This window comes from Thalassophryne amazonica, chromosome 2 (assembly GCF_902500255.1).
Source record: "Thalassophryne amazonica chromosome 2, fThaAma1.1, whole genome shotgun sequence".
Lineage (NCBI taxonomy): Eukaryota > Metazoa > Chordata > Actinopteri > Batrachoidiformes > Batrachoididae > Thalassophryne > Thalassophryne amazonica.
This window is the reverse complement of record NC_047104.1, coordinates 107,228,475-107,253,499: the sequence shown is the minus strand read 5'-3', so window position 1 is coordinate 107,253,499 and position 25,025 is coordinate 107,228,475. Positions and strand designations below refer to the sequence as shown.

The window sequence follows — 25,025 nt, the reverse complement described above, 5'->3', positions numbered from 1 at the left end:
AAACTGTTTTTCAATCTATTTGTACTTGTTTTAATGGCCCTGTACCCACTGCCATCATTAAGTATTAATCATGCTAGTATACCAAAATAAATGGCATAATGGGAAAAAAATGAATTAATCTTACATTCTATGAGTGGTGCAAATTTGCTTTGCTGATCAAAACCAGGTTGCATTATAGAACCACATCAGCCACAGGATGATGGTCATGAGAAACTGAGGCAGAAAACACAGTTATCTAGTCAATTCAATTTAATTTCATTCAATTTATTTCATTTATATAGTGCCAATTCACAACAAAGCTGCCTCAAGGCGGTTCACACAAGTAAGATCTAACCCCAGAGCAAGCACACAGGTGACAGTGGTAAGGATAAACTCCCTCTGATGATTTGAGGAAGAAACCTCAAGCAGACCAGACACGCGATTACAGTCTATGAGATTTGTCAGCGTGACCCACCAGAAATTGCAACAGAATTTTTTTTTTTCTTTGCAGTGCATTTTAGAAAGGTCCCCATCACAACATAATGAATTAATTTTTTGAATGAATGAATGAATGTATTAATTTATTCGGCACACAGAATAACAACACAGACAATAACACACTCATATATCAAACAACATATTAAAAATGCATAAATTCAATATGGCTGCCAGAATGTCTGAAAACACCTATTTTAGCTATACCACAAGCATAAGGCCACATATTTTATACTCATTTTAAAATGTAGCAAACTTTATATGAACATTTTAATTGTTAATAAAATCCAATATGCCTTCCCAAATCTTTGGGAATATTTAAGGATTTGCCTTAGTTTACAATACAGAACCCAAATTTAGAGGCAAGTCCTTTCACAAAACTGTATCACTGATCTGTATGCTGATGAAAACGTAAAGTCCTAATCATCACAGGTAAGTCAGAATATCCACAGGTAAGAGTCTTAATCACCACAGGTACTAAGTTGCAATCACGACAGATAAGTCATCATGATCAAGCACAGGATAATGAGCCCATAGCAGCACATACAGGTAATACAAATATAAAATAGAATGGTCTTCTTTATTTCAGAATACACACAACACCATCACCACTGCTGAATACATTGAAACTGGACTTGAAAGCGAAAACATCCAATTCAACCCTGTGAATTACCTGAAAATAATTATGTTAGTCAGTGTGATAATCAACAGATAGGTCTTCTTGATCAACATCTGATGTGTTGGCACACACACCACGACATTCTCCACATGCAGAACAGTCAAGATCTGCCTTGCGACAGGAGCAACAAACCCCCCTAACAAAAGGTAAATGACTGGATTTATACAACCCCTGGCAATAATTATGGAATCACCGGCCTCGGAGGATGTTCATTCAGTTGTTTAATTTTGTAGGAAAAAAGCAGATCACAGACATGACACAAAACTAAAGTCATTTCAAACAACTTTCTGGCTTTAAGAAACACTATAAGAAATCAAGAAAAAAAAAATTGTGGCAGTCAGTAACGGTTACTTTTTTAGACCAAGCAGAGGGAAAAAAATATGGACTCACTCAATTCTGAGGAAAAAATTATGGAATCACACTGTAAATTTTCATCCCCAAAACTAACACCTGCATCAAATCAGATCTGCTTGTTAGTCTGCATCTAAAAAGGAGTGATCACACCTTGGAGAGCTGTTGCACCAAGTGGACTGACATGAATCATGGCTCCAACACGAGAGATGTCAATTGAAACAAAGGAGAGGATTATCAAACTCTTAAAAGAGGGTAAATCATCACGCAATGTTGCAAAAGATGTTGGTTAGACACAGTCAGCTGTGTCTAAACTCTGGACCAAATGCAAACAACATGGGAAGGTTGTTAAAGGCAAACATACTGGTAGACCAAGGAAGACATCAAAGCGTCAAGACAGAAAACTTAAAGCAATATGTCTCAAAAATCAAAAATGCACAACAAAACAAATGAGGAACGAATGGGAGGAAACTGGAGTCAACGTCTGTGACCGAACTGTAAGAAACCGCCTAAAGGAAATTGTATTTACATACAGAAAAGCTAAACAAAAGCCATCATTAACAGCTAAACAGAAAAAAACAAGGTTACAATGGGCTAAGGAAAAGCAATCGTGGACTGTGGATGACTGGATGAAAGTCATATTCAGTGATGAATCTTGAATCTGCATTGGGCAAGGTGATGATGCTGGAACTTTTGTTTGGTGCCATTCCAATGAGATTTACAAAGATGACTGCCTGAAGAGAACATGTAAATTTCCACAGTCATTGATGATATGGGGCTGCATGTCAGGTAAAGGCACTGGGGAGATGGCTGTCATTACATCATCAATGAATGCACAAGTTTACGTTGATATTTTGGACACTTTTCTTATCCCATCAATTGAAAGGATGTTTGGGGATGATGAAATCATTTTTCAAGATGATAATGCATCTTGCCATAGAGCAAAAACTGTGAAAACATTCCTTGCAAAAAGATACATAGGGTCAATGTCAACGAGCAGATCTGATTTGATGCATGTGTTAGTTTTGGGGAATTGAGTGATTCCATATTTTTCCTCTGCTTGGTCTAAAAAAAGTAACCGTTACTGACTGCCACAATCTTTTTTTCTTGATTTCTTATAGTGTTTCTTAAAGCCAGAAAGTTGCCATTTGAAATGACTTTAGTTTTGTGTCATGTCTGTGATCTGCTTTTTTTCTACAAAATTAAACAACTGAATGAACATCCTCCGAGGCCGGTGATTCCATAATTTTTGCCAGGGGTTGTATAGCGCTTTTCCATCCCTTTAATCCTCAATAGGGGATTAAAGACCGTGCCCAAGGGCCCTTAGTGATTTTCCAGTCAGGTGGGGATTTGAACCGAGGATCTTCTGGTCTCAAGCCCAACACCTTAACCACTAGACCATCACCTCCCCTGGAAAGAAAATGGAAAGAAAAAGCTCAATCCGGATGGAACATTTCAGTTTACCCCAGTAAACTGTGTAGTTTCTGATGAAAGATCACTCGAATCAGTTGCAAACACACCTATTCTTGATATAAAAACGTCCCTATCGGTAACTGATGCATGGTTTTCTGTTACTGAAATCTCCATACTGGAGACAACTAGAACTATTACGGTAACAACAAGCTCACTCGCAGACAAAACATCGGCAGTTTCTGTGTTTGCCGATTCTGGACAAAACAGCCTCATTTACGGAGAACAAAGAGGAAATGTCTTGACAATTTTGATGTTTTGATGCTGCATGTTATGAGTGACAGGGATGAATTACGAATGGTTGTTTTAAACATTTTGATATGGCACAGTATTTTAGAAATGAATGACGTAAGAATGAATTTAATATTATACATTTTATGAATTTAGTATTATATATTTTGTAGGTTTGTTTGTGATGTATTTAATAGCCCTATGTGTATCCCCCTGACCCTCAAGGACTACAGATGGAAATTAGCTGTTGCAGCTACAATCTGGTACAAACATCTCTGCTTGATGAGCATAATGTAATTGTATGCTGTCCTTGTACAAATAAATGGAAATGAAATGAAATGAAAAAACATGGCAAGACATGGAGATTCAAACACTGGTGGTGAGGTATTATTGCTTCAATATGGTGCACAAGAATTGCTAAAACTGTGAAAAAAAATGGCAACCTTATGATCATGTCTTCCGTTCTTTGTCCGCCATGTTTTTGTCTGCTTTGGTTTCCGGAAACGAGGCTGTTTTGTCCAGAACAGCTGAACTGTCAGGGAAACTGTCAGTGTTCTGTCTGCAAGTGAGCTTGTTGTTACCGTAATCATTCTAGTCGTCTACAGTACAGAGATTTCAGTAACGGAAAACGGTGCGTCAGTTACTGATAGGGACGTTTTTATTTCAAGAATAGGTGTGTTTGCGACCGAAGCCATCTTTCATCAGAAACTGCACATTTTACAGGGAGAACGGGAAATGTTCCATCCAGATTAAGCTTTTCTTTCCATTTGTTAGGGGGACCTGTCATTGTTGAGCAGCCAGTCTTGCAGGAGCATCTGATGACTTTCAGTAAAGGCTTTGGTGCAACATCTCTGTCTGTCATTATTGGAATTAGGTTTGACCCAGACACATTCCAGCTACAGTCAGTAGGTGGTAGATCAATTCCTTTCCACGCCCGCACTTGATGGTAAACTCTGAAACTATGGTAACGGCCTGTCACTGATGTTGGGGGCAATGACTGAGGCTGAACGCTGGATGTAGTAGAGCCTACTTTCTGACAGAATTTTTGGAGTCGTAATTGGTCCAATGTGTCTGTTTGGGCTTCCACTGTACAGACTTACCAGTTCACTTTCCCCATCAGTAGCAATCTCCTCAGGTGTAACCAGTCTGTTATTGAATGTTTGTGCATGCAGATTAAAGTCAACACTGTTTCTAAATTGTTTTAAAGCAACACCTTTACCTTTGCCAAACACTCTCGAGGTTGTGTCACATCCTAACAAGGCAGGGGCAAAAAGTATATCCTCACAGAGCACTTAGAATCTGTTTTGTGAGCTTTATGTTCCAGCATCGTGGTAACTTGTGTGTACCTACTTTGGCATCAGGCCTGAAATTAATTTCAGAGAAAGGGTCAATTGGTGCATAATGGCAAAGGAGGATTAGCAGATCAGTATCATCACCAACAAGGACTGTAATGGAATTTGATGGTGTTTCAATTGTTGTTCGAACAATAACCACATCAGCATCACCACTGCCATCAGATATTGCATCATTTGACCTCTTTAAACTCTGTTCAATTCTCCTTTTGTTACAATGCCAATGGCGGCATTCAACATGCACTCGTTGGCCAAGTATGGTAGTGATGGTGTTACCATGTGCTTGACATCCATTGACTCCAGGTGTGACCACTTCTCGCCCATCATCCAGGGAACATTCACAAAATACACACTCATCCATCACCTGTGATAATTATCACCAGTGTGCTGGTTCCTATTTTCAATATATATATTCAATAATATTTTCCCATAACTTCATGCTGTGGCTGATCAGCTTTAGGCCTCTGTAGCTACTGCAGCTCTGCACATTACCCTTATTCTTTTCTTTTATTATCCTTATTCTTTTTTTGCATTTACGTAATATCTCTAAAATTAGAAAGGTCTTGTCTCAGAGTGATGCTGAAAAACTAATTCATGCATTTATTTCCTCTAGGCTGGACTATTGTAATTCATTATTATCAGGTTGTCCTAAAAGTTCCCTGAAAAGCCTTCAGTTAATTCAAAATGCTGCAGCTAGAGTACTAACGGGGACTAGAAGGAGAGAGCATATCTCTCCCATATTGTCCTCTCTTCATTGGCTTCCTGTTAATTCTAGAATAGAATTTAAAATTCTTCTTCTTACTTATAAGGTTTTGAATAATCAGGTCCCATCTTATCTTAGGGACCTCATAGTACCATATCACCCCAATAGAGCGCTTCGCTCTCAGACTGCAGGCTTACTTGTAGTTCCTAGGGTTTGTAAGAGTAGAATGGGAGGCAGAGCCTTCAGCTTTCAGGCTCCTCTCCTGTGGAACCAGCTCCCAGTTCGGATCAGGGAGACAGACACCCTCTCTACTTTTAAGATTAGGCTTAAAAGTAGGGCTGATCAGGTGACCCTGAACCATCCCTTAGTTATGCTGCTATAGACTGCTGGGGGGTTCCCATGATGCACTGAGTGTTTCTTTCTCTTTTTGCTCTGTATGCACCACTCTGCATTTAATCATTAGTGATTGATATCTGCTCCCCTCCACAGCATGTCTTTTTCCTGGTTCTCTCCCTCAGCCCCAACCAGTCCCAGCAGAAGACTGCCCCTCCCTGAGCCTGGTTCTGCTGGAGGTTTCTTCCTGTTAAAAGGGAGTTTTTCCTTCCCACTGTCGCCAAGTGCTTGCTCACAGGGGGTTGTTTTGACCGTTGGGGTTTTTACGTAATTATTGTATGGCCTTGCCTTACAATATAAAGCGCCTTGGGGCAACTGTTTGTTGTGATTTGGCGCTATATAAATAAAATTGATTGATTGATTGATTATTCTTGAAAATAGGAACCAGCACACTTTGTCTCCACTCCTCAGGCATCCTCTCACTTTCCAAGATTTTATTAAACAATCTGGTTAGAAACTCTACTGCCATCTCTCCTAGACATTTCCATGCCTGCACTGGAATGTCATCTGGACCAACTGCCTTTCCACTCTTCATCCTCTTCATAGCAGCCCTCACTTCTTCCTTACTAATCTCTTGTACTTCCTGATTTACTCTCACCACATCATCCAGCCTTTTCTCTCGCTCATTTTCTTTATTCATCAGCTCTTCAAACTATTCCCTCCACCTTCTCAGCACACACTCCTCACTTGTCAGCACATTACCATGTGCACCTTTTACCACCCTAACCTGCTGCACATCCTTTCCAGCTCTGTCCCTTTGTCTGGCCAATCGGTACAAGTCCTTTTCTCCTTCCTTACTATTCAACTTCTTGTACAGCTCGCAATATGCCTTTTCCTTTGCTTTTGCCACTTCTCTTTTCACCTTATGCCGCATCTCCCTGTACTCCTGTCTACTTTCTTCATCTCTCCGACTATCCCAAAACTTTTTCGCCAACCTCTTTCTCCTTATGCTTTCCTGTACCTCTTAATTCCACCACCAAGTCTCCTTGTCTTCCTTCCACTGTCCAGATGTCATACCCAGTAATGTCCTAGCTGTCTCCCTCACCACATCTGCAGTACTTTTCCAGTTGTCCAAAACTGCTTCCCCTCCAACCAGTGCTTCTCTCACCTGCTCGCTAAATTTCACACAACAGTCTTCCTCCTTCAGCTTCCACCATCTGATCCTTTGTTGAGCTCTCACTCTCTTCTTCTTCTTTACCTCTAAAGTCATCCTACAAACAACCATCCTATGCTGTCTAACGACACTCTCTCCTGCCACCATCTTACACTCTCTGATTTCTTTTAGCTTGCATCTCCTATAAAGAATGTAGTCCACCTGTGTGCACCTTCCTCCACTCTTATATGTTACCCTGTGCTCCTTCATTTTCTTAAAGTAGGTATTCACCACAGCCATTTCCATCCTTTTTGCAAAATCAACTACCATCTGTCCTTCCCCATTCCTATCCTTGATACCATATCTACCCATTACTTCCTCATCACCTCTGTTCCCTTCACCAACATGCCCATTGAAGTCTGCTCCTATCACCACTCTTTCATGCTTGGGCACACTCTCCACCACCTCATCTAACACACTCCAGAAATCTTCTTTCTCCTTCATCTCACAACCTACCTGTGGGGCATATGCACTGATGATATTCATCATCACCCCTTCAATTTCCAACTTCACACTCATCACCCTGTCAGACACTCGCTTAACCTCCAGCACACTCTTAACATACTCTTCCTTTAAAATGACCCCAACACCATTTCTCTTCCTGTCCTCACCATGGTACAGCAACTTACCCACCGCCGATGCTCCTGCTCTTACTTCCCTTCTACTTGGTCTCTTGCACACACAATATGTCTACCTTTCTCCTCTCCATCATATCAGCCAGCTCTCTCCCTTTACCAGTCATACTACCAACATTCAAAGTCCCCACTCTCATTTCCACCCTTCCAGTTTTCTTCTTCTCCCGCTGTTTGTGGAAATGTTCTCCTCCTCTTTCTCGCCATCTTCGCCCAGCAGTAGCCCAATTTCCACCGGCGCCCTGTTGGGCAACAGCACCGGTGGCAGACGTTGTTAACCCGGGCCGTGACCGATCCGGTATGGAAATTCGATTCTTAGTCTGCATAGTTGGGCTGGCTTGTTTTACGCCGGGTGCCCTTCATGGCGCAACCCTCCTCATTTATCCAGGCTTGGGACCGGCACTCAGAATGTACTGGCTGCACACCCCATGTGGCTGAGTTATTTGTAAGATATTGCCAAACATGTAGTATTTCTTGTAATATACAGATCACATAATCATGATAATACTGTTGTTTTACAGTAATTCAATTTCTTAAAAAAAAAAAATCAAACAATTACACCACAACAAGCAGGCACAAGTAGTGGACATGCATGCAATATGGTCTTCAGAACTTTGGCATTAATTCACAGGTACCAACAAACGCCATTAAAGGTTCAAGATGGCAGAAATGTATATATTATAGCTTTAAGGGCACTCTACAATCTCATTTAGAACTAATTACTTATCAAATTATGATTCAGCATTGTAATTTGACAGCCATGATGGATTTATGTAAATTAGGCATATTTCCCTGAAGGCACATTGGGGTACATTTTTTTTTATATATGTTGTTCAGGAAACCTCTACAAAATGTATTGTATAAAAAAGCTCTGAAAGAATTATAGGTGACTGTGGATGTGAGAGCCTGTTGTTTCCGCCATCCACAGCTTCATGTCGAGGTGGAATAAAGGACTGTCAAACAGGAAAACACATCAAATCTAGGCTGTGGTTTCCCATGTGCCTTCTGGCAAACTGCAGATGAACTTTCGCTTGTTTTTAAGAAAATCCTCCACTATACCACTTCATCGTGAAGGTGTATAACTGGTGATGTAACAGAATAAAGTGTATCAAAAGTCTGACTAAAACGACTTTTCTTCCTCTCCGGTGTCTCTGGCTTTAAGTAGCTTCTTCCTCCAGAGGGCGGAGTTAAGAAACAGGAGTTGGAAGATCAAGAATAGGCTCCGTTCAATCTCAAAACGTTGTTCTACGTTTATAAAGCTGTAGACATATAGATCAGTGGGCTGAATGCAGCTTATGTTACCATTTGGTGCCATCGTCTCTTCTACACACGCTTCGAACTTCCGGTAGCGAATGTGGGCATCCTTCTAGAAAAATACAAGAAACGCAGCTAACGTTACGTCCAACAGAGGAAATCTTTTTGAGACAAAGAGCGTCAAGGTATGTGGAAGTCATGTGACATATTTTAAGATTTATTTAACCATAACAGTCGTCTTCACGTCAGTTTTACTCGATGTGTTTGCATAAAATGAGTAGTCACTTGTTAGCCTTCGGTCCCAAGTTAGTCTCGTGGTTTGTTTCCCTGTCGAATTCAACGCAGCACAATATTTATGTAATTTACATCCACGGTCATTTACTTTTATGTAGTCATTAGCGGTCGTCATTCGACTAACAAACATGTAGCAGCACGCCAAGTTAGCCTGTCAGCTAACAATGCGACTGCTGTTTAAATGGTAGTGGTCTTTAGCTAGCTGGTGAGCGTAGCACCACTAAAACACAGCCTGCTATCGAAACCGAAAAGAGCACTTTAATATAAATGGTTTTCGTCTTTGTGGTTTATTTATCTTTTAACTGCAAGGTAAACTTAATCTAAAATAAGGGCGACATTTTAGTTTGCGTACTTCAGGAAAATACAAAGTCAGTGTCGTCATTATATCATCAACTTACATGTGGCTAATCTATTCACTAACAATTTTTTTTATAAATAAATGCTCCTCAGTGTTGCCAGATTAACCTATAAAACAAGACAGAATGCCTGAGTGGGTTTTGAGAGTCAAACTATTTTTATTTTACATTTAACAGTATATTTAAAATATATTTCACTCACTCATCTTCAGCTGCATACTCCAACCAAGGGTTGTGGGGGGGCTGGACTTTATCCCAGCAGTCATAGAGCGTGAGGTGGGGTACACCCTGGACAGGACACCATACCTGTCGCAGGCCCATATAGAGGGTTTTCAATCACGTGACCGATTTGCTGCAGGAGAGGTGCCGTCTCCATTCTGGATTACAAGGAGGCTGGCGCGTGATAGAAAAATGGAGAGAATGTACGGTTATTACGATGCTTTAAATCCTCGAGATAAAGCTATTTATCGTGATAGACGTGTAGCAGTTGGTTTAGTGGATCCGTATCTTATACCAGATAGTGAATTTAGTTTTGATGTAACGAACTGGCCGACAGTGTCACACTGCGATATTGTGAACTAGGAAGCTGCCGACCAGGTCAGCCTCGCCGGCCTCCTGCAGAGCATCACAGCGGAGCTCTTAAAGCGGAGGTCGTCTTGAAGTCCTGAGCGATTTCTCTCACCAGGCGCTAGAAGGGCAGCTTGCGGATCAGCAGCTCGGTGCTCGAGGACCACAATGTAAATAAGCATCCGTATTGGAAGCGTTCTTGTGTTATCCTCTGCAGTATTTTTATGTATTCTTATATAATTTTATGGCCGAATAAAATAAAATTCTGTTAGCGGCAGATCTCTCTCAGCGCCATGGTGCCGTGAGGCTTCTTCACACCGATGTTGAAGCTTCTGCAATTGTTTGCCAAATGCACGTAGCGTAACACAGCAGCCACCGCGTGGTAATCCAGAATGGGCGCGGGACACAAAATGACGTGACCGATATGTCACATGAAAACCCTCTATATAGACAAACAAACACATTTACACCTGTACGCACACCTATGGACAATTTAAAGTTTCCAGTCGACCTAACCTGCATGTCTTTGGATGTGGAAGGAAGCCGGAACACTCGGAGGGAATCCGTGCAAACACAGGAAGAACATGCGGGCTCCACGCAGAAAGGACACAGGTGGGAATCGATCCCGTGATCTTCTTACTAGGAGGAAACTGCTAACCACTAAGCCTAAATTATGTTTCACTTATCCAAACTCATACATGTAACAAAGGTAAAACAGCAGTATTATAACTAGAGCCCGATCGATATGGATTTTTTGAGGCTGATGCAGATAACGATATTTTGATGGAAAAAAAAATGCTGCTAATCGATAAATCGGCTGATTTGCCGATAGCCAAAAAATCAGCCGACATTATTATTATTATTATTATTTTTTATTTTTTTTTAATGAATAAAATGTTCTTTTTTGACCCTTAACAAATAAAGTATGAGCTAAAAGCTGAAGCTTTGTCCTCATATTGATTAACTTTATAACAGAGAAGAATTTTCAAGTTCAAAAAATGCAATCAACAACATCCTTATGAACTTATTTGTATGCTTTTGTCAGCCGATCAGTGCAGTGTGACGGCGAACTACGGGGGCCGGTGATGAACACATTTAAGCAGGAGTGTAAGCAGGTCTCAGTTGAATGGAGTCAGAGCTCCATCTACTGGATAAACGGTGCAAGGACATTTTACATTGCCAACACAAACATTATTTCAGTAACTGTTCTCTTTATGAGTGATTCTTAGACTACGGGCACTTATTAAAACTAAAACAATGTCGGACTCTGTAGTTTTCTCTGGGCCCCTCCCCAATCGGACCGGGAGTGACATGTTTAGCCGCATGTTCTCCCTGAATTGCTGGCTGAGTGGTGTCCAAAAAATGAGGTGGGCTTCATAGATAATTGGCAAAGCTTCTGGGGAAAACCTGGTCTTGTTAGGAGAGACGGCATCCATCCCACTTTGGATGGAGCAGCTCTCATTTCTAGAAATCTGGCCAATTTTCTTAAATCTTCCAAACCGTGACTATCCAGGGTTGGGACCAGGAAGCAGAGTTGTAGTCTTACACACCTCTCTGCAGCTTCTCTCCCCCTGCCATCCCCTCATTACCCCATCCCCGTAGAGATGGTGCCTGCTCCCAGACCACCAATAACCAGCAAAAATCTATTTAAGCATAAAAATTCAAAAAGAAAAAAATAATATAGCACCTTCAACTGCACCACAGACTAAAACAGTTAAATGTGGTCTATTAAACATTAGTTCTCTCTCTTCTAAGTCCCTGTTAGTAAATGATATAATAATTGATCAACATATTGATTATTCTGCCTTACAGAAACCTGGTTACAGCAGGATGAATATGTTAGTTTAAATGAGTCAACACCCCCGAGTCACACTGCCAGAACGCTCGTAGCACGGGCCGAGGCGGAGGATTAGCAGCAATCTTCCATTCCAGCTTATTAATTAATCAAAAACCCAGACAGAGCTTTAATTCATTTGAAAGCTTGACTCTTAGTCTTGTCCATCCAAATTGGAAGTCCCAAAAACCAGTTTTATTTGTTGTTATCTATCGTCCTGCTGGTCGTTACTGTGAGTTTCTCTGTGAATTTTCAGAACTTTTGTCTGACTTAGTGCTTAGCTCAGATAAGATAATTATAGTGGGCGATTTTAACATCCACACAGATGCTGAGAATGACAGCCTCAACACTGCATTTATTCTATTATTAGACTCAATTGGCTTTGCTCAAAATGTAAATGAGTCCACCCACCACTTTAATCATATCTTAGATCTTGTTCTGACTTATGGTATGGAAATTGAAGACTTAACAGTATTCCCTGAAAACTCCCTTCTGTCTGATCATTTCTTAATAACATTTACATTTACTCTGATGGACTACCCAGCAGTGGGGAATAAGTTTCATTACACTAGAAGTCTTTCAGAAAGCGCTGTAACTAGGTTTAAGGATATGATTCCTTCTTTATGTTCTCTAATGCCATATACCAACACAGTGCAGAGTAGCTACCTAAACTCTGTAAGTAAGATAGAGTATCTCGTCAATAGTTTTACATCTCATTGAAGACAACTTTGGATGCTGTAGCTCCTCTGAAAAAGAGAGCTTTAAGTCAGAAGTGCCTGACTCTGTGGTATAACTCACAAACTCGCAGCTTAAAGCAGATAACCCGTAAGTTGGAGAGGAAATGGCGTCTCACTAATTTAGAAGATCTTCACTTAGCCTGGAAAAAGAGTCTGTTGCTCTATAAAAAAAAAAGCCCTCCGTAAAGCTAGGACATCTTACTACTCATCACTAATTGAAGAATATAAGAACAACCCCAGGTTTCTTTTCAGCACTGTAGCCAGGCTGACAGAGTCAGAGCTCTATTGAGCCGAGTATTCTTTTAACTTTAACTAGTAATGACTTCATGACTTTCTTTGCTAATAAAATTTTAACTATTAGAGAAAAAATTACTCATAACCATCCCAAAGACGTATCGTTATCTTTGGCTGCTTTCAGTGATGCCGGTATTTGGTTAGACTTTTTCTCTCAGATTGTTCTGTCTGAGTTATTTTCATTAGTTACTTCATCCAAACCATCAACATGTCTATTAGACCCCATTCCTGCCAGGCTGCTCAAGGAAGCCCTACCATTATTTAATGCTTCGATCTTAAATATGATCAATCTATCTTTATTAGTTGGCTATGTACCACAGGCTTTTAAGGTGGCAGTAATTAAACCATTACTTAAAAAGCCATCACTTGACCCAGCTATCTTAGCTAATTATAGGCCAATCTCCAACCTTCCTTTTCTCTCAAAAATTCTTGAAAGGGTAGTTGTAAAACAGTTAACTGATCATCTGCAGAGGAATGGTCTATTTGAAGAGTTTCAGTCAGGTTTTAGAATTCATCATAGTACAGAAACAGCATTAGTGAAGGTTACAAATGATCTTCTTATGGCCTCAGACAGTGGACTCATCTCTGTGCTTGTTCTGTTAGACCTCAGTTTATTACAGAGATTAGAGCATGCCATAGGTATTAAAGGCACTGCGCTGGTTTGAATCATATTTATCTAATGGATTACAATTTGTTCATGTAAATGGGGAATCTTCTTCACAGACTAAGGTTAATTATGGAGTTCCACAAGGTTCTGTGCTAGGACCAATTTTATTCACATTATACATGCTTCCCTTAGGCAGTATTATTAGACGGCATTGCTTAAATTTTCATTGTTACGCAGATGATACCCAGCTTTATCTATCCATGAAGCCAGAGGACACACACCAATTAGCTAAACTGCAGGATTGTCTTACAGACATAAGGACATGGATGACCTCTAATTTCCTGCTTTTAAACTCAGATAAAACTGAAGTTATTGTACTTGGCCCCACAAATCTTAGAAACATGGTGTCTAACCAGATCCTTACTCTGGATGGCATTACCCTGACCTCTAGTAATACTGTGAGAAATCTTGGAGTCATTTTTGATCAGGATATGTCATTCAAAGCGCATATTAAACAAATATGTAAGACTGCTTTTTTGCATTTACGCAATATCTCTAAAATTAGAAAGGTCTTGTCTCAGAGTGATGCTGAAAAACTAATTCATGCATTTATTTCCTCTAGGCTGGACTATTGTAATTCATTATTATCAGGTTGTCCTAAAAGTTCCCTGAAAAGCCTTCAGTTAATTCAAAATGCTGCAGCTAGAGTACTGATGGGGACTAGAAGGAGAGAGCATATCTCACCCATATTGGCCTCTCTTCATTGGCTTCCTGTTAATTCTAGAATAGAATTTAAAATTCTTCTTCTTACTTATAAGGTTTTGAATAATCAGGTCCCATCTTATCTTAGGGACCTCATAGTACCATATCACCCCAATAGAGCGCTTCGCTCTCAGACTGCAGGCTTACTTGTAGTTCCTAGGGTTTGTAAGAGTAGAATGGGAGGCAGAGCCTTCAGCTTTCAGGCTCCTCTCCTGTGGAACCAGCTCCCAATTCGGATCAGGGAGACAGACACCCTCTCTACTTTTAAGATTAGGCTTAAAACTTTCCTTTTTGCTAAAGCTTATAGTTAGGGCTGGATCGGGTGACCCTGAACCATCCCTTAGTTATGCTGCTATAGACTTAGACTGCTGGGGGGTTCCCATGATGCACTGAGTGTTTCTTTCTCTTTTTGCTCTGTATGCACCACTCTGCATTTAATCATTAGTGATTGATCTCTGCTCCCCTCCACAGCATGTCTTTTTCCTGGTTCTCTCCCTCAGCCCCAACCAGTCCCAGCAGAAGACTGCCCCTCCCTGAGCCTGGTTCTGCTGGAGGTTTCTTCCTGTTAAAAGGGAGTTTTTCCTTCCCACTGTCGCCAAGTGCTTGCTTACAGGGGGTCGTTTTGACCATTGGGGTTTTTACGTAATTGTTGTATGGCCTTGCCTTACAATGTGAAGCGCCTTGGGGCAACTGTTTGTTGTGATTTGGCGCTGTATAAATAAAATTGATTGATTGATTGATTGATTATTATGTCCTTTGATCATACTGTATGAAAAACAGAAAAAAGGGGAAATTTCACACTTTTATAGTTATCTTTACAATGAAAGTGTGTTAAGAAATTTGTTCTAGTAGTCTATGATGACTTTTTCACCTTTTTTCAGCATCATTATATGCAAATATTTCCGTTTTGTGCTTGTCCCACACCCAGACTTTTGATCTTCAATGATAAAAATGAATGGTAAAGAAACGTTTTTTCTAATGTTTTAAAATATCTCTGAATAAAATATCAGTAAAATAATCAAAACATAATTGGGGTATTCAGTGTCATACAACTGTTGTGATTTTTTTTTTTAAACAAAATATAGTTGTCCCACACTATTGCCGTAATTTCCACCACAACACTGTAATGTCCCTAAACAGTTTGTATGAAAGATTGTTTGGGTAGTTTCTATGGAGATAAACAGTGACATCAGATCACATTTATATAGCGCCAAATCACAACAGTTGCCCCAAGGCGCTTTATATTGTAAGGCAATGGTGTGGTGGAAATTACATTTACAAGGCCAATAGTGCCCGTAGTTAAAGAATCACCCTTATGAGAAATTACCGGTGTTCTATCGGCAAAATTTCGGCCGATAGTGAGTACTTTGAAAAGGGCTTATATCGGCCGATAATATCGGTCGGGCTCTAATTACAACCCCTGGCGATAATTATGGAATCACCGGCCTCGGAGGATGTTCATTCAGTTGTTTAATTTTGTAGAAAAAAAAGCAGATCACAGACATGACACAAAACTAAAGTCATTTCAAATGGCAACTTTCTGGCTTTAAGAAACACTATAAGAAATCAGGAAAAAAAATTGTGGCAGTCAGTAACGGTTACTTTTTTAGACCAAGCAGAGGGAAAAAAATATGGAATCACTCAATTCTGAGGAATAAATTATGGAATCACCCTGTAAATTTTCATCCCCAAAACTAACACCTGCATCAAATCAGATCTGCTCGTTAGTCTGCATCTAAAAAGGAGTGATCACACCTTGGAGAGCTGTTGCACCAAGTGGACTGACGTGAATCATGGCTCCAACACGAGAGATGTCAATTGAAACAAAGGAGATGATTATCAAACTCTGAAAAGAGGGTAAATCATCACGCAAAGTTGCAAAAGATGTTGGTTGTTCACAGTCAGCTGTGTCTAAACTCTGGACCAAATACAAACAACATGGGAAGGTTGTTAAAGGCAAACATACTGGTAGACCAAGGAAGACATCAAAGCGTCAAGACAGAAAACTTAAAGCAATATGTCTCAAAAATCGAAAATGCACAACAAAACAAATGAGGAACGAATGGGAGGAAACTGGAGTCAACGTCTGTGACCCAACTGTAAGAAACCGTCTAAAAGGAAATGGGATTTACATACAGAAAAGCTAAACGAAAGCCATCATTAACACCTAAACAGAAAAAAACAAGGTTACAATGGGCTAAGGAAAAGCAATCGTGGACTGTGGATGACTGGATGAAAGCCATATTCAGTGATGAATCTCGAATCTGCATTGGGCAAGGTGATGATGCTGGAACCTTTGTTTGGTGCCGTTCCAATGAGATTTATAAAGATGACTGCCTGAAGAGAACATGTAAATTTCCACAGTCATTGATGATACGGGCCTGCATGTCAGGTAAAGGCACTGGGGAGATGGCTGTCAATACATCATCAATGAATGCACAAGTTGGAGCCATGATTCATGTCAGTCCACTTGGCGCAACAGCTCTCCAAGGTGTGATCACTCCTTTTTAGATGCAGACTCACGAGCAGATCTGATTTGATGCTGGTGTTAGTTTTGGGGATGAAAATTTACAGGGTGATTCCATAATTTATTCCTCAGAATTGAGTGAGTCCATATTTTTCTCCCTCTGCTTGGTCTGAAAAAAGTAACCGTTACTGACTGCCAGAATTTTTTTTTCCTGATTTCTTATAGTGTTTCTTAAAGCCAGAAAGTTGCCATTTGAAATGACTTTAGTTTTGGGTCATGTCTGTGATCTGCTTTTTTTCTACAAAATTAAACAACTGAATGAACATCCTCCGAGGCTGGTGATTACATAATTATTGCCAGGGGTTGTAAAATGTTAATCCACAGCTTTGACCTGGCCATTTGTGCAGTTTATAGCTGCACATGACGGCATTTTTTAGCAAAACCACAAAGAATAAAGTTGCGTGCGCCTCGTTAAAGATCGGTAGAAAAGACTGTTCTGGAGCAGTACATGCGAGTGGTAATGTGACAGCCGATTTGCTTCAAAAATATTGGCCAATGAGCTGTCCAGTGTTATATACAGATCAGTGGAAGCTGCATCTGACTACCGATGAAGAGATGCAAAAGTCGGAGGACGCTTCAATACGCCACAGGCCTGGCACAAACGCTTCACAGAATACCCCATGGCCACCCAGCACCCGCACCATTGTGGGGGCTGTGTGCCATGATTTTTATGAATAAATCATTTTATTAGTTCCTTGTCAGCTTCATCAGAAAGTGTAGCTGGGACATTTTCCTCAAAAAAACAACAACAAAAAAAAACGCTGTCAGAAACATTTGGAAATGTTATGATTTTAGTGCAACATGTCAATTAAAACAAAGAATATTGGAAATAATGGATGCCTCCATGCAGCACCAAAATCTCAAAGAATGACAGCATGTCTCTGTACGTGAAGAATTTCAAATTCCATTCTGCCGTTTTCTTCATAAAAGCCTCCCTGTTCACTGGCACAGGGGCTGCAGCATCGTTCTTAGCCTCCGATCTGATTGATCTCGCAGCAGACAGTGTAGAATGAGTCGGCTGTGCACTGGCCTCGAGCTCCACGGCGGCTCGATCCTAGTGTGCCCCCTCCACAGACGGACTGGCTATCGCAGCGCCCCGTGTGGGCTGTGGTGCCCATCCAAATGAAACAAAAAATACAGAGATCATCCTCTGGTCATCGGGCTTTGTGTAACGCATGCGTTTTGTCATGGTTTGTGTTGTCTGGATATAAACAGAATAAAAAATATAACGCAGTGCTAAAATGCCCTCGGCTGTATGAGCATTGTGTTCTTTATAATTTGTACTTTTTAATTATGAAGATCCTATTTTCTTACATACAATTTATACATGTTCAATAAAGCCCCTCTATCAATCAGTCGATCATAAGCAATATTTGTATTTTAAGAGTGGAAGTTGTACAAATCAAGGAATATTTGTAGATGGCCCTCTCTGCATTTGCATGTATTAATGAGACAAATTTAACGCCATAGGATGTTAACTTTGAGTTAGTGGAAGTTAGCATGCACGCTAACATCTGCAAAATGTCTTTTACATGACTGCAGAGGTGTTATCAGGTTACAGAAACAGTGTTTTCAGTTTTAGAAGTGTTTATTTCTCGCTAGCTTTTACATAATATATGACAAAGAGGATATATTTACACATAAACAAAATGAAGTTCTGCAGCTAGCTATCAGCCTGTGATGTCACCATGCTAATGTCTGCAAAATGTCATAAGTTCAGAGGTGTTATTAGGTTCCAAAAATGCTGTTTTCAGTTTTAGAAGTGTTTATTTCTCGCTAGCTTTTACATAATATATGAGAAACATATATATAAACACACAAAATGAAGCGATTTTGGAGAGGCCAGCCACTGATGTCACAGTGCAGTTCTACTCTGATGGACTGTTAGGCCCGTCATTCAAAAACAAAACTAAACAGATTGAAACAGAATGTGACTTTTTAATCCTCTGCCTCCCAACTCTTCTGTATTTTGCTGCACGGTGAATTTCTCCATTGTGAGATCAATAAATTCTTATCTTAACCGTCTGATAAGACCGATGATTAAGTTGTGCACGTCATTCATCGCAGAACCTACTGTGGACAAACTGTATCTGCATGAATTACCGACCAATTCCCATTTAAGTCAAAATGGGAGCTTTGCTACTGTCAAGACATGAAGTTTATAAAATGTGTAAAAAAAAAAAATATAATTTTGCCAGGGTGAAGAGGATTAACCTCTTAAAATAGGTCAAGGTTAGCCATCTTTGAACTTGTCCAAGGTCTGTGTCCCAAGAATGTTTCCTGTAAATTTGAAGACACTGGTTTTAATAGGACTGGACGTATGCTGAGCACAGACAGACGGACACAAAGCCTTCGCAAAATTTGATGGCCTTGGGTAATAAAGAGCTCAAATTGTTTATGTGAAATTTGCCCACAAAAATGGGTTTGCATGCATTCAGAGCCCCCTTTTCCATGTTTCTTTACAGTGCACATTCGTTTTGGATTATGTGTACATTTTCCCCCACTGCCGTGCATCTGACGGCATGTTCATGTAACCATCTTACGTGGAACGTTTTAATATACAAGTAGGCACATTACGTTTATGTGGACACGCCATCAGTTTTGTTCTTTTTTCCATGAATTGTATAATCTGAAGTTTGAGCTCTGGTCAAAAGAGGACAAATTGAGTTTTCTGAACAGGACAATAATCATGTGGCTTTTTTCAGTTGTGTGTTTTTTTTTTGTTTTTTTTTTCACTTTCATTTTAGATCTCTGTGGAAATGTGATGTCATCTGTAGCACACCAACTGCACGGGAGACAACAGCATCGCACAGTGGCTGCTGAAGCAGTTACACAGGTGTTTTTGTGTCCCCTCTGGACCGGGTGCATTTTAAGCTGCAGCACTGCTGCCATCCTATGTAGTGGACCCCTTAGGGAGACTTTTTGAGCGGTATGACTTTTTCATTTTGAGCAACGTTAGCTATGATATTTTGGACATATGGGAGCATTTCGCTTGCTGTTAGTGTTAAACTGACATACATGCTGTTTCAAGTGGCTGACATTGTAGTCCATCAGACACAATAAAATATCTGAGCCATTTTTTTGTTCCCCTTATTTGAGCTATCACACTGGCTCATATTCAAAGAACACAATATCCCAAATTTTCTGTTAGTTTTATGAGACAGTCTGTTTTGTTGTGTATATAAGTCTGTGTTTAGCTTAGGGTATCACAGTATTGATAGGTCTGTGGTTCATATTTTTGTGTTTGCATGCCTGAGGACAAAGCAAGGGACAGTACTTAACATGTAACTATGGACATTGTGACAAGCTGACAGCAGGTCTGACCAGAATCCTTTGCATCCTGCAGAACATGTTTAAATTCAGGTGTGGGCCATTCTAGACAAGTGGACAGTTGGGATCCATATTTGACTTGAACACTGTTTGAGATGTTGAACTTCAAGTGCTTGCTCACAGGGGGTCGTTTTGACCGTTGGGGTTTTTCTGTAATTATTGTATGGCTTTTGCCTTACAATATAAAGCGCCTTGGGGCAACTGTTTGTTATGATTTGGCGCTATATAAATAAAATTGATTTGATTTGATTCTCATTTACTGGTAAATTGTGCTGATGGTTTCAGTTTTGTTTTCCCAGGTTTTGTTACAAAGAAGAGCTTGAAATAGCTCTTCCACCTCAATACAGTGGAACGCAAAGAGATTGTACTTGAGTTGCTCAAAAGGTGCAATTAAGGTCTTGTTCAGACAGACGCGAGTTTAGGTGTATCTGCAAAAACTTTGTAGTGTGTCAGTGTTTTGTTCACACACAACCAGTAATTTTGCTACCCGAAAACATTACTTTTAGAAAACTGGTTCTGGAGTGTATCAATCTCAAAACCCCGTCATCATGTTTTTTGTGTGTACCACCGATACGCAGTTTTTGTGAAGCAACGATGTCATAGCCTCACCTCAGTTTTAACCCTGGCTGCAATAGAGGGTTTTTATGTGACGTATCGGTCACGTCATTTTATGTCCCGCGCCCATTCTGGATTATGACGTGGTGGCCGCTGTGATACGCTACGTGCATTTGGCGAACAATTGCAGAAGCGTCAACGTCGGTGTGAAGAAGCCTCACGGCACAGTGGCGCTGAGAGAGATCTGCCGCTACCAGAAATCCACTGCTCCCAGAATTTTATTTTATTTTATTCGGCAATAAAATTATATAAGAATACATAAAATACTGCTGAGGATAACACAAGAATGCTTCCAATACGGATGCTTATTTGCATTATGGTCCTCGAGCACCGAGCTGCTGATCCACAAGCTGCACTTCTAGCGCCTGGTGAGAGAAATCAGTCAGGACTTCAAGATGACCTCCGCTTTCAGAGCTCCACCGTGATGCTCTGCAGGAGGCTGGAGAGGCTGACCTAGTCGGAAGCTTCCTAGTTCACAATATCGCAGTGTGACACTGTCGGCCAGTTCGTTACATCAACACTAAATTGACTATCTGGTATAAGATACGGATCCACTGAACCAACTGCTACACATCTGTCACGATAATTAGCTTTATCTCGAGGATTTAAAGCATCGTAATAACGGACATTCTCTCCATTTTTCTATCACGCGCCAGCCTCCTTGTAATCCAGAATGGAGACGGCACCTATCCTGCAGCAAATTGGTCATGTGATTGAAAACCCTCTATATGTCAACGTAGCAACAACGGCAGATTGCAGGTTTGTGTTCATGGTGCAGAAGCTACTGAGCTCATTGGGGCTACTACAGCAAAATCGTCTGCTACAACGAGCGTCTCCCATCATCTACAGTGAGGAGCAAACTGTCATCTTTTAGTCGACTTATCCAGTGTTACTTGAAGCAAAACTTTGACTTTGTCTTCGGGCCACACCAATGTCTCAGCTTTTGCGCCTGCTTTAGCATTCATGTTTGCAATCAAGCTTTATGCGAATGCTTCATATCATCTGTTTTTTTGTGGGAGCATTAGAGCACCACATACAGGCCTGGCATATATACTGCAGCATTTTCATTTGCTTTCAGTGGTTTTTTGTGTATGTAGATATTTATTGAAATGGTGTCATGTTTACAGAACACTTTTTGAAAATGACAAAAAAAAAAAATTGGGAAAGTTCTGTTTCTGTGTGAACAATGCATAAAACTCAATCATTTTCTTTCAAAAGCAGTGAGCCACTTACTTAGGATCACACACAGACCTGCCTTTATAATGTTCGTAGTAGGGGCTATGGTATAAATATGTGATTTTTTTTTTTCCCTCTTTTTAATAGGGCAGCGCAGTCTCGTTTGAAACCCTGCGTGATATTGCAGTATTTGACCACTTCCGGGGACAGCCTGCCATTCCACGATACAAAGCAGCATTACGTCTAACAGAAAAATAGTGTACTGTTTTGATTTCGTCTGCAATTACGAAGCAGTCGTGAAAAGTGCAGTTTTTTTTGGGGGGGGGGGGGGTTCCCGGTGGATAAGGGAAGACGAGGCAAGTTTTAGCCTACACACTTTGACAGAGTAGCTGTGGTTTCTCGCTTGCACAACCGCCTTGACATGTCTGAGCGCCAGGTCATAAACAAACCGCAACACATTTCCGCTTTCCACCTCATCGTCACTTTTTCTTTACATTTTCACTTTGTTTGCTGTGTAATTTGCCCAAAAACTCGGAGAAAGTGCCGTGTTTGTGATGGGGACATACGAGGGCTGTTCCTGAACGTAGTATTATTGTATTATATGTATCATATTTTAACCCTTTAGTACCCACCCTCAAACGAGACTGCGCTCCCCAATTGCTCAACATGTTTTCTGTTCATAGTCAGCCAATTAACGCTCTGGAGTCGTTTGATGAATGAAGCAGTTGTACCATCTAATCTGAGTTTCTGTTTGAATGTGTGTTGAAAGTGCAGACTTCAACCTATATACCAGTTTTTAAATTTTGGTGATAGACCCAGTAAAACTTGAATAATTTATATTTTTTGCAAGGCTTTCCCTGACTATTCTGATAATGTGTGGAGCGGCTCATCATGCTGTGCTTCGTCGAGCACGAATGGGTCTTCTCTCCCTCTTTCCTCCTCTCTGCCCAGAGCAATTACAAGGGGGGGGACTTCCCCTTTATTATTGGAAATGCATTTCTGTTGTGCTTTTCCATCTAAAACGTATGCTTATCACGCTTTACAATGATGATTTATGGTCACCCATTCCTGCACACATTTACAGTGTCATGTCTTACTGGAGATGTAAGACATCACAGATCAACTTGGGGATAAAAGGCCTTGTCCAACGACTCGTAGTGACTTATTTCATTTATTTTATTTTTTTTTTCCAGGTCTTGCAGGGATTTAAAACAAGGATCTTGTGGTCTCAAGCCCACTGCGTGGCCCTCTACTTAGACCAGAGGTGGGTAGCTTGTTCCAAAAAGGGCCAAGAGGGCGCAGATTTTCTTTACAGCCACTGACTCCACCAGGTGATTTCACTGATTAATGTCACTTTGAGCAGAGAGAATCAGTTAATCAGTGAAATCACCTGGTAGAGTCAGTGGTTGCAAAGAAAACCTGCACCCTCTTGGCCCTTTCTGGAACAAGTTGCCCACCCTTGATGTAGACCAAATGATAAAGGTGCACTTTCTATGTTTATTAGTAAACCTCTTAACCTGTGAGTTGTTCGTGTGCCTGTGTTTATACAGAAAACAAAACTGAGCCTAATGTTGTTATCCTTCTTGGGTGGCATACCATAACCTTTTAAATTAACAGTGGCTTTGTGTAACATGTTTGAATTAACAGATGCCTTCTGCAGCACTTGGCAACAATGCGGTGCAGTCTGCCATTCCAGACATGGGAAGTGGGAGCCAATCTGAGGCCATGAAGCAGATTCTGGGAGTAATTGACAAGAAGGTTCGCAACATGGAAAAGAAAAAGGTGTGTGTAGTTCATTTAGCATGAAGTGTATCTTCATCTTGTCTTATGGTAAACCATGAATGAAAATGAATGAAAACTGTTTATTTCGAACATTTGATACAACAACAATTACAAGATAGATCAGTAAAGACAACAACAAAAAAGTTCCTACTGTGTACCCAACATGTCCGAAAAGGGGTAGGGTGAAGCATCAGCTTATTTATCCCTACCCCTTCTTCCCCACAACCAGTAATACCCTTTGCCACATATACACATAGATTCCTACACACCTAAACCGATATCAATATATATATACTCAACAAAAATATAAACGCAACACTTTTGGTTTTGCTCCCATTTTGTATGAGATGAACTCAAAGATCTAAAACTTTTTCCACGTACACAATATCACCATTTCCCTCAAATATTGTTCACAAACCAGTCTAAATCTGTGATAGTGAGCACTTCTCCTTTGCTGAGATAATCCATCCCACCTCACAAGTGTGCCATATCAAGATGCTGATTAGACACCATGATTAGTGCACAGGTGTGCCTTAGACTGCCCACAATAAAAGGCCACTCTGAAAGGTGCAGTTTTGTTTTACTCGGGGGGAATACCAGTCAGTATCTGGTGTGACCACCATATGCCTCATGCAGTGCAACACATCTCCTTCGCATCATCTGTGAAGAGAACACCTCTCCAACGTGCCAAACGCCAGCGAATGTGAGCATTTGCCCACTCAAGTCGGTTACGACGACGAACTGGAGTCAGGTCGAGACCCCGATGAGGACGACGAGCATGCAGATGAGCTTCCCTGAGACGGTTTCTGACAGTTTGTGCAGAAATTCTTTGGTTATGCAAACCGATTGTTTCAGCAGCTGTCCGAGTGGCTGGTCTCAGACGATCTTGGAGGTGAACATGCTGGATGTGGAGGTCCTGGGCTGGTGTGGTTACACGTGGTCTGCGGTTGTGAAGCTGGTTGGATGTACTGCCAAATTCTCTGAAACGCCTTTGGAGATGGCTTATGGTAGAGAAATGAACATTCAATACACGAGCAACAGCTCTGGTTGACATTCCTGCTGTCAGCATGCCAATTGCACGCTCCCTCAAATCTTGCGACATCTGTGGCATTGTGCTGTGTGATAAAACTGCTCCTTTCAGAGTGGCCTTTTATTGTGGACAGTCTAAGGCACACCTGTGCACTAATCATGGTGTCTAATCAGCATCTTGATATGGCACACCTGTGAGGTGGGATGGATTATCTCAGCAAAGGAGAAGTGCTCACTATCACAGATTTAGACTGGTTTGTGAACAATATTTGAGGGAAATGGTGATATTGTGTATGTGGAAAAAGTTTTAGATCTTTGAGTTCATCTCATACAAAATGGGAGCAAAACCAAAAGTGTTGCGTTTATATTTTTGTTGAGTATATATATACATATATACATACACACATCAACATACATACACAT

The 25,025-nt window shown here is 40.7% G+C and overlaps 1 protein-coding gene across 5 annotated transcripts in view; it reads left to right on the top strand.

Annotated features, from left to right (window-relative positions):
* The window catches only part of caprin1a (cell cycle associated protein 1a), a 103,400-nt gene that overhangs the window by 35,983 nt on the left and 42,392 nt on the right, over positions 1-25,025 (top strand). For 4 of the 5 annotated variants that reach the window (XM_034191310.1, XM_034191326.1, XM_034191302.1 and 1 more), the window contains exon 3: positions 23,439-23,573. In XM_034191310.1, coding sequence (XP_034047201.1) covers positions 23,439-23,573 — 135 coding nt within the window. Of the gene's footprint in view, positions 1-8,722; positions 8,878-23,438; positions 23,574-25,025 lie in introns of those variants that run through there. The other variant, XM_034191318.1, reaches the window with a different exon arrangement.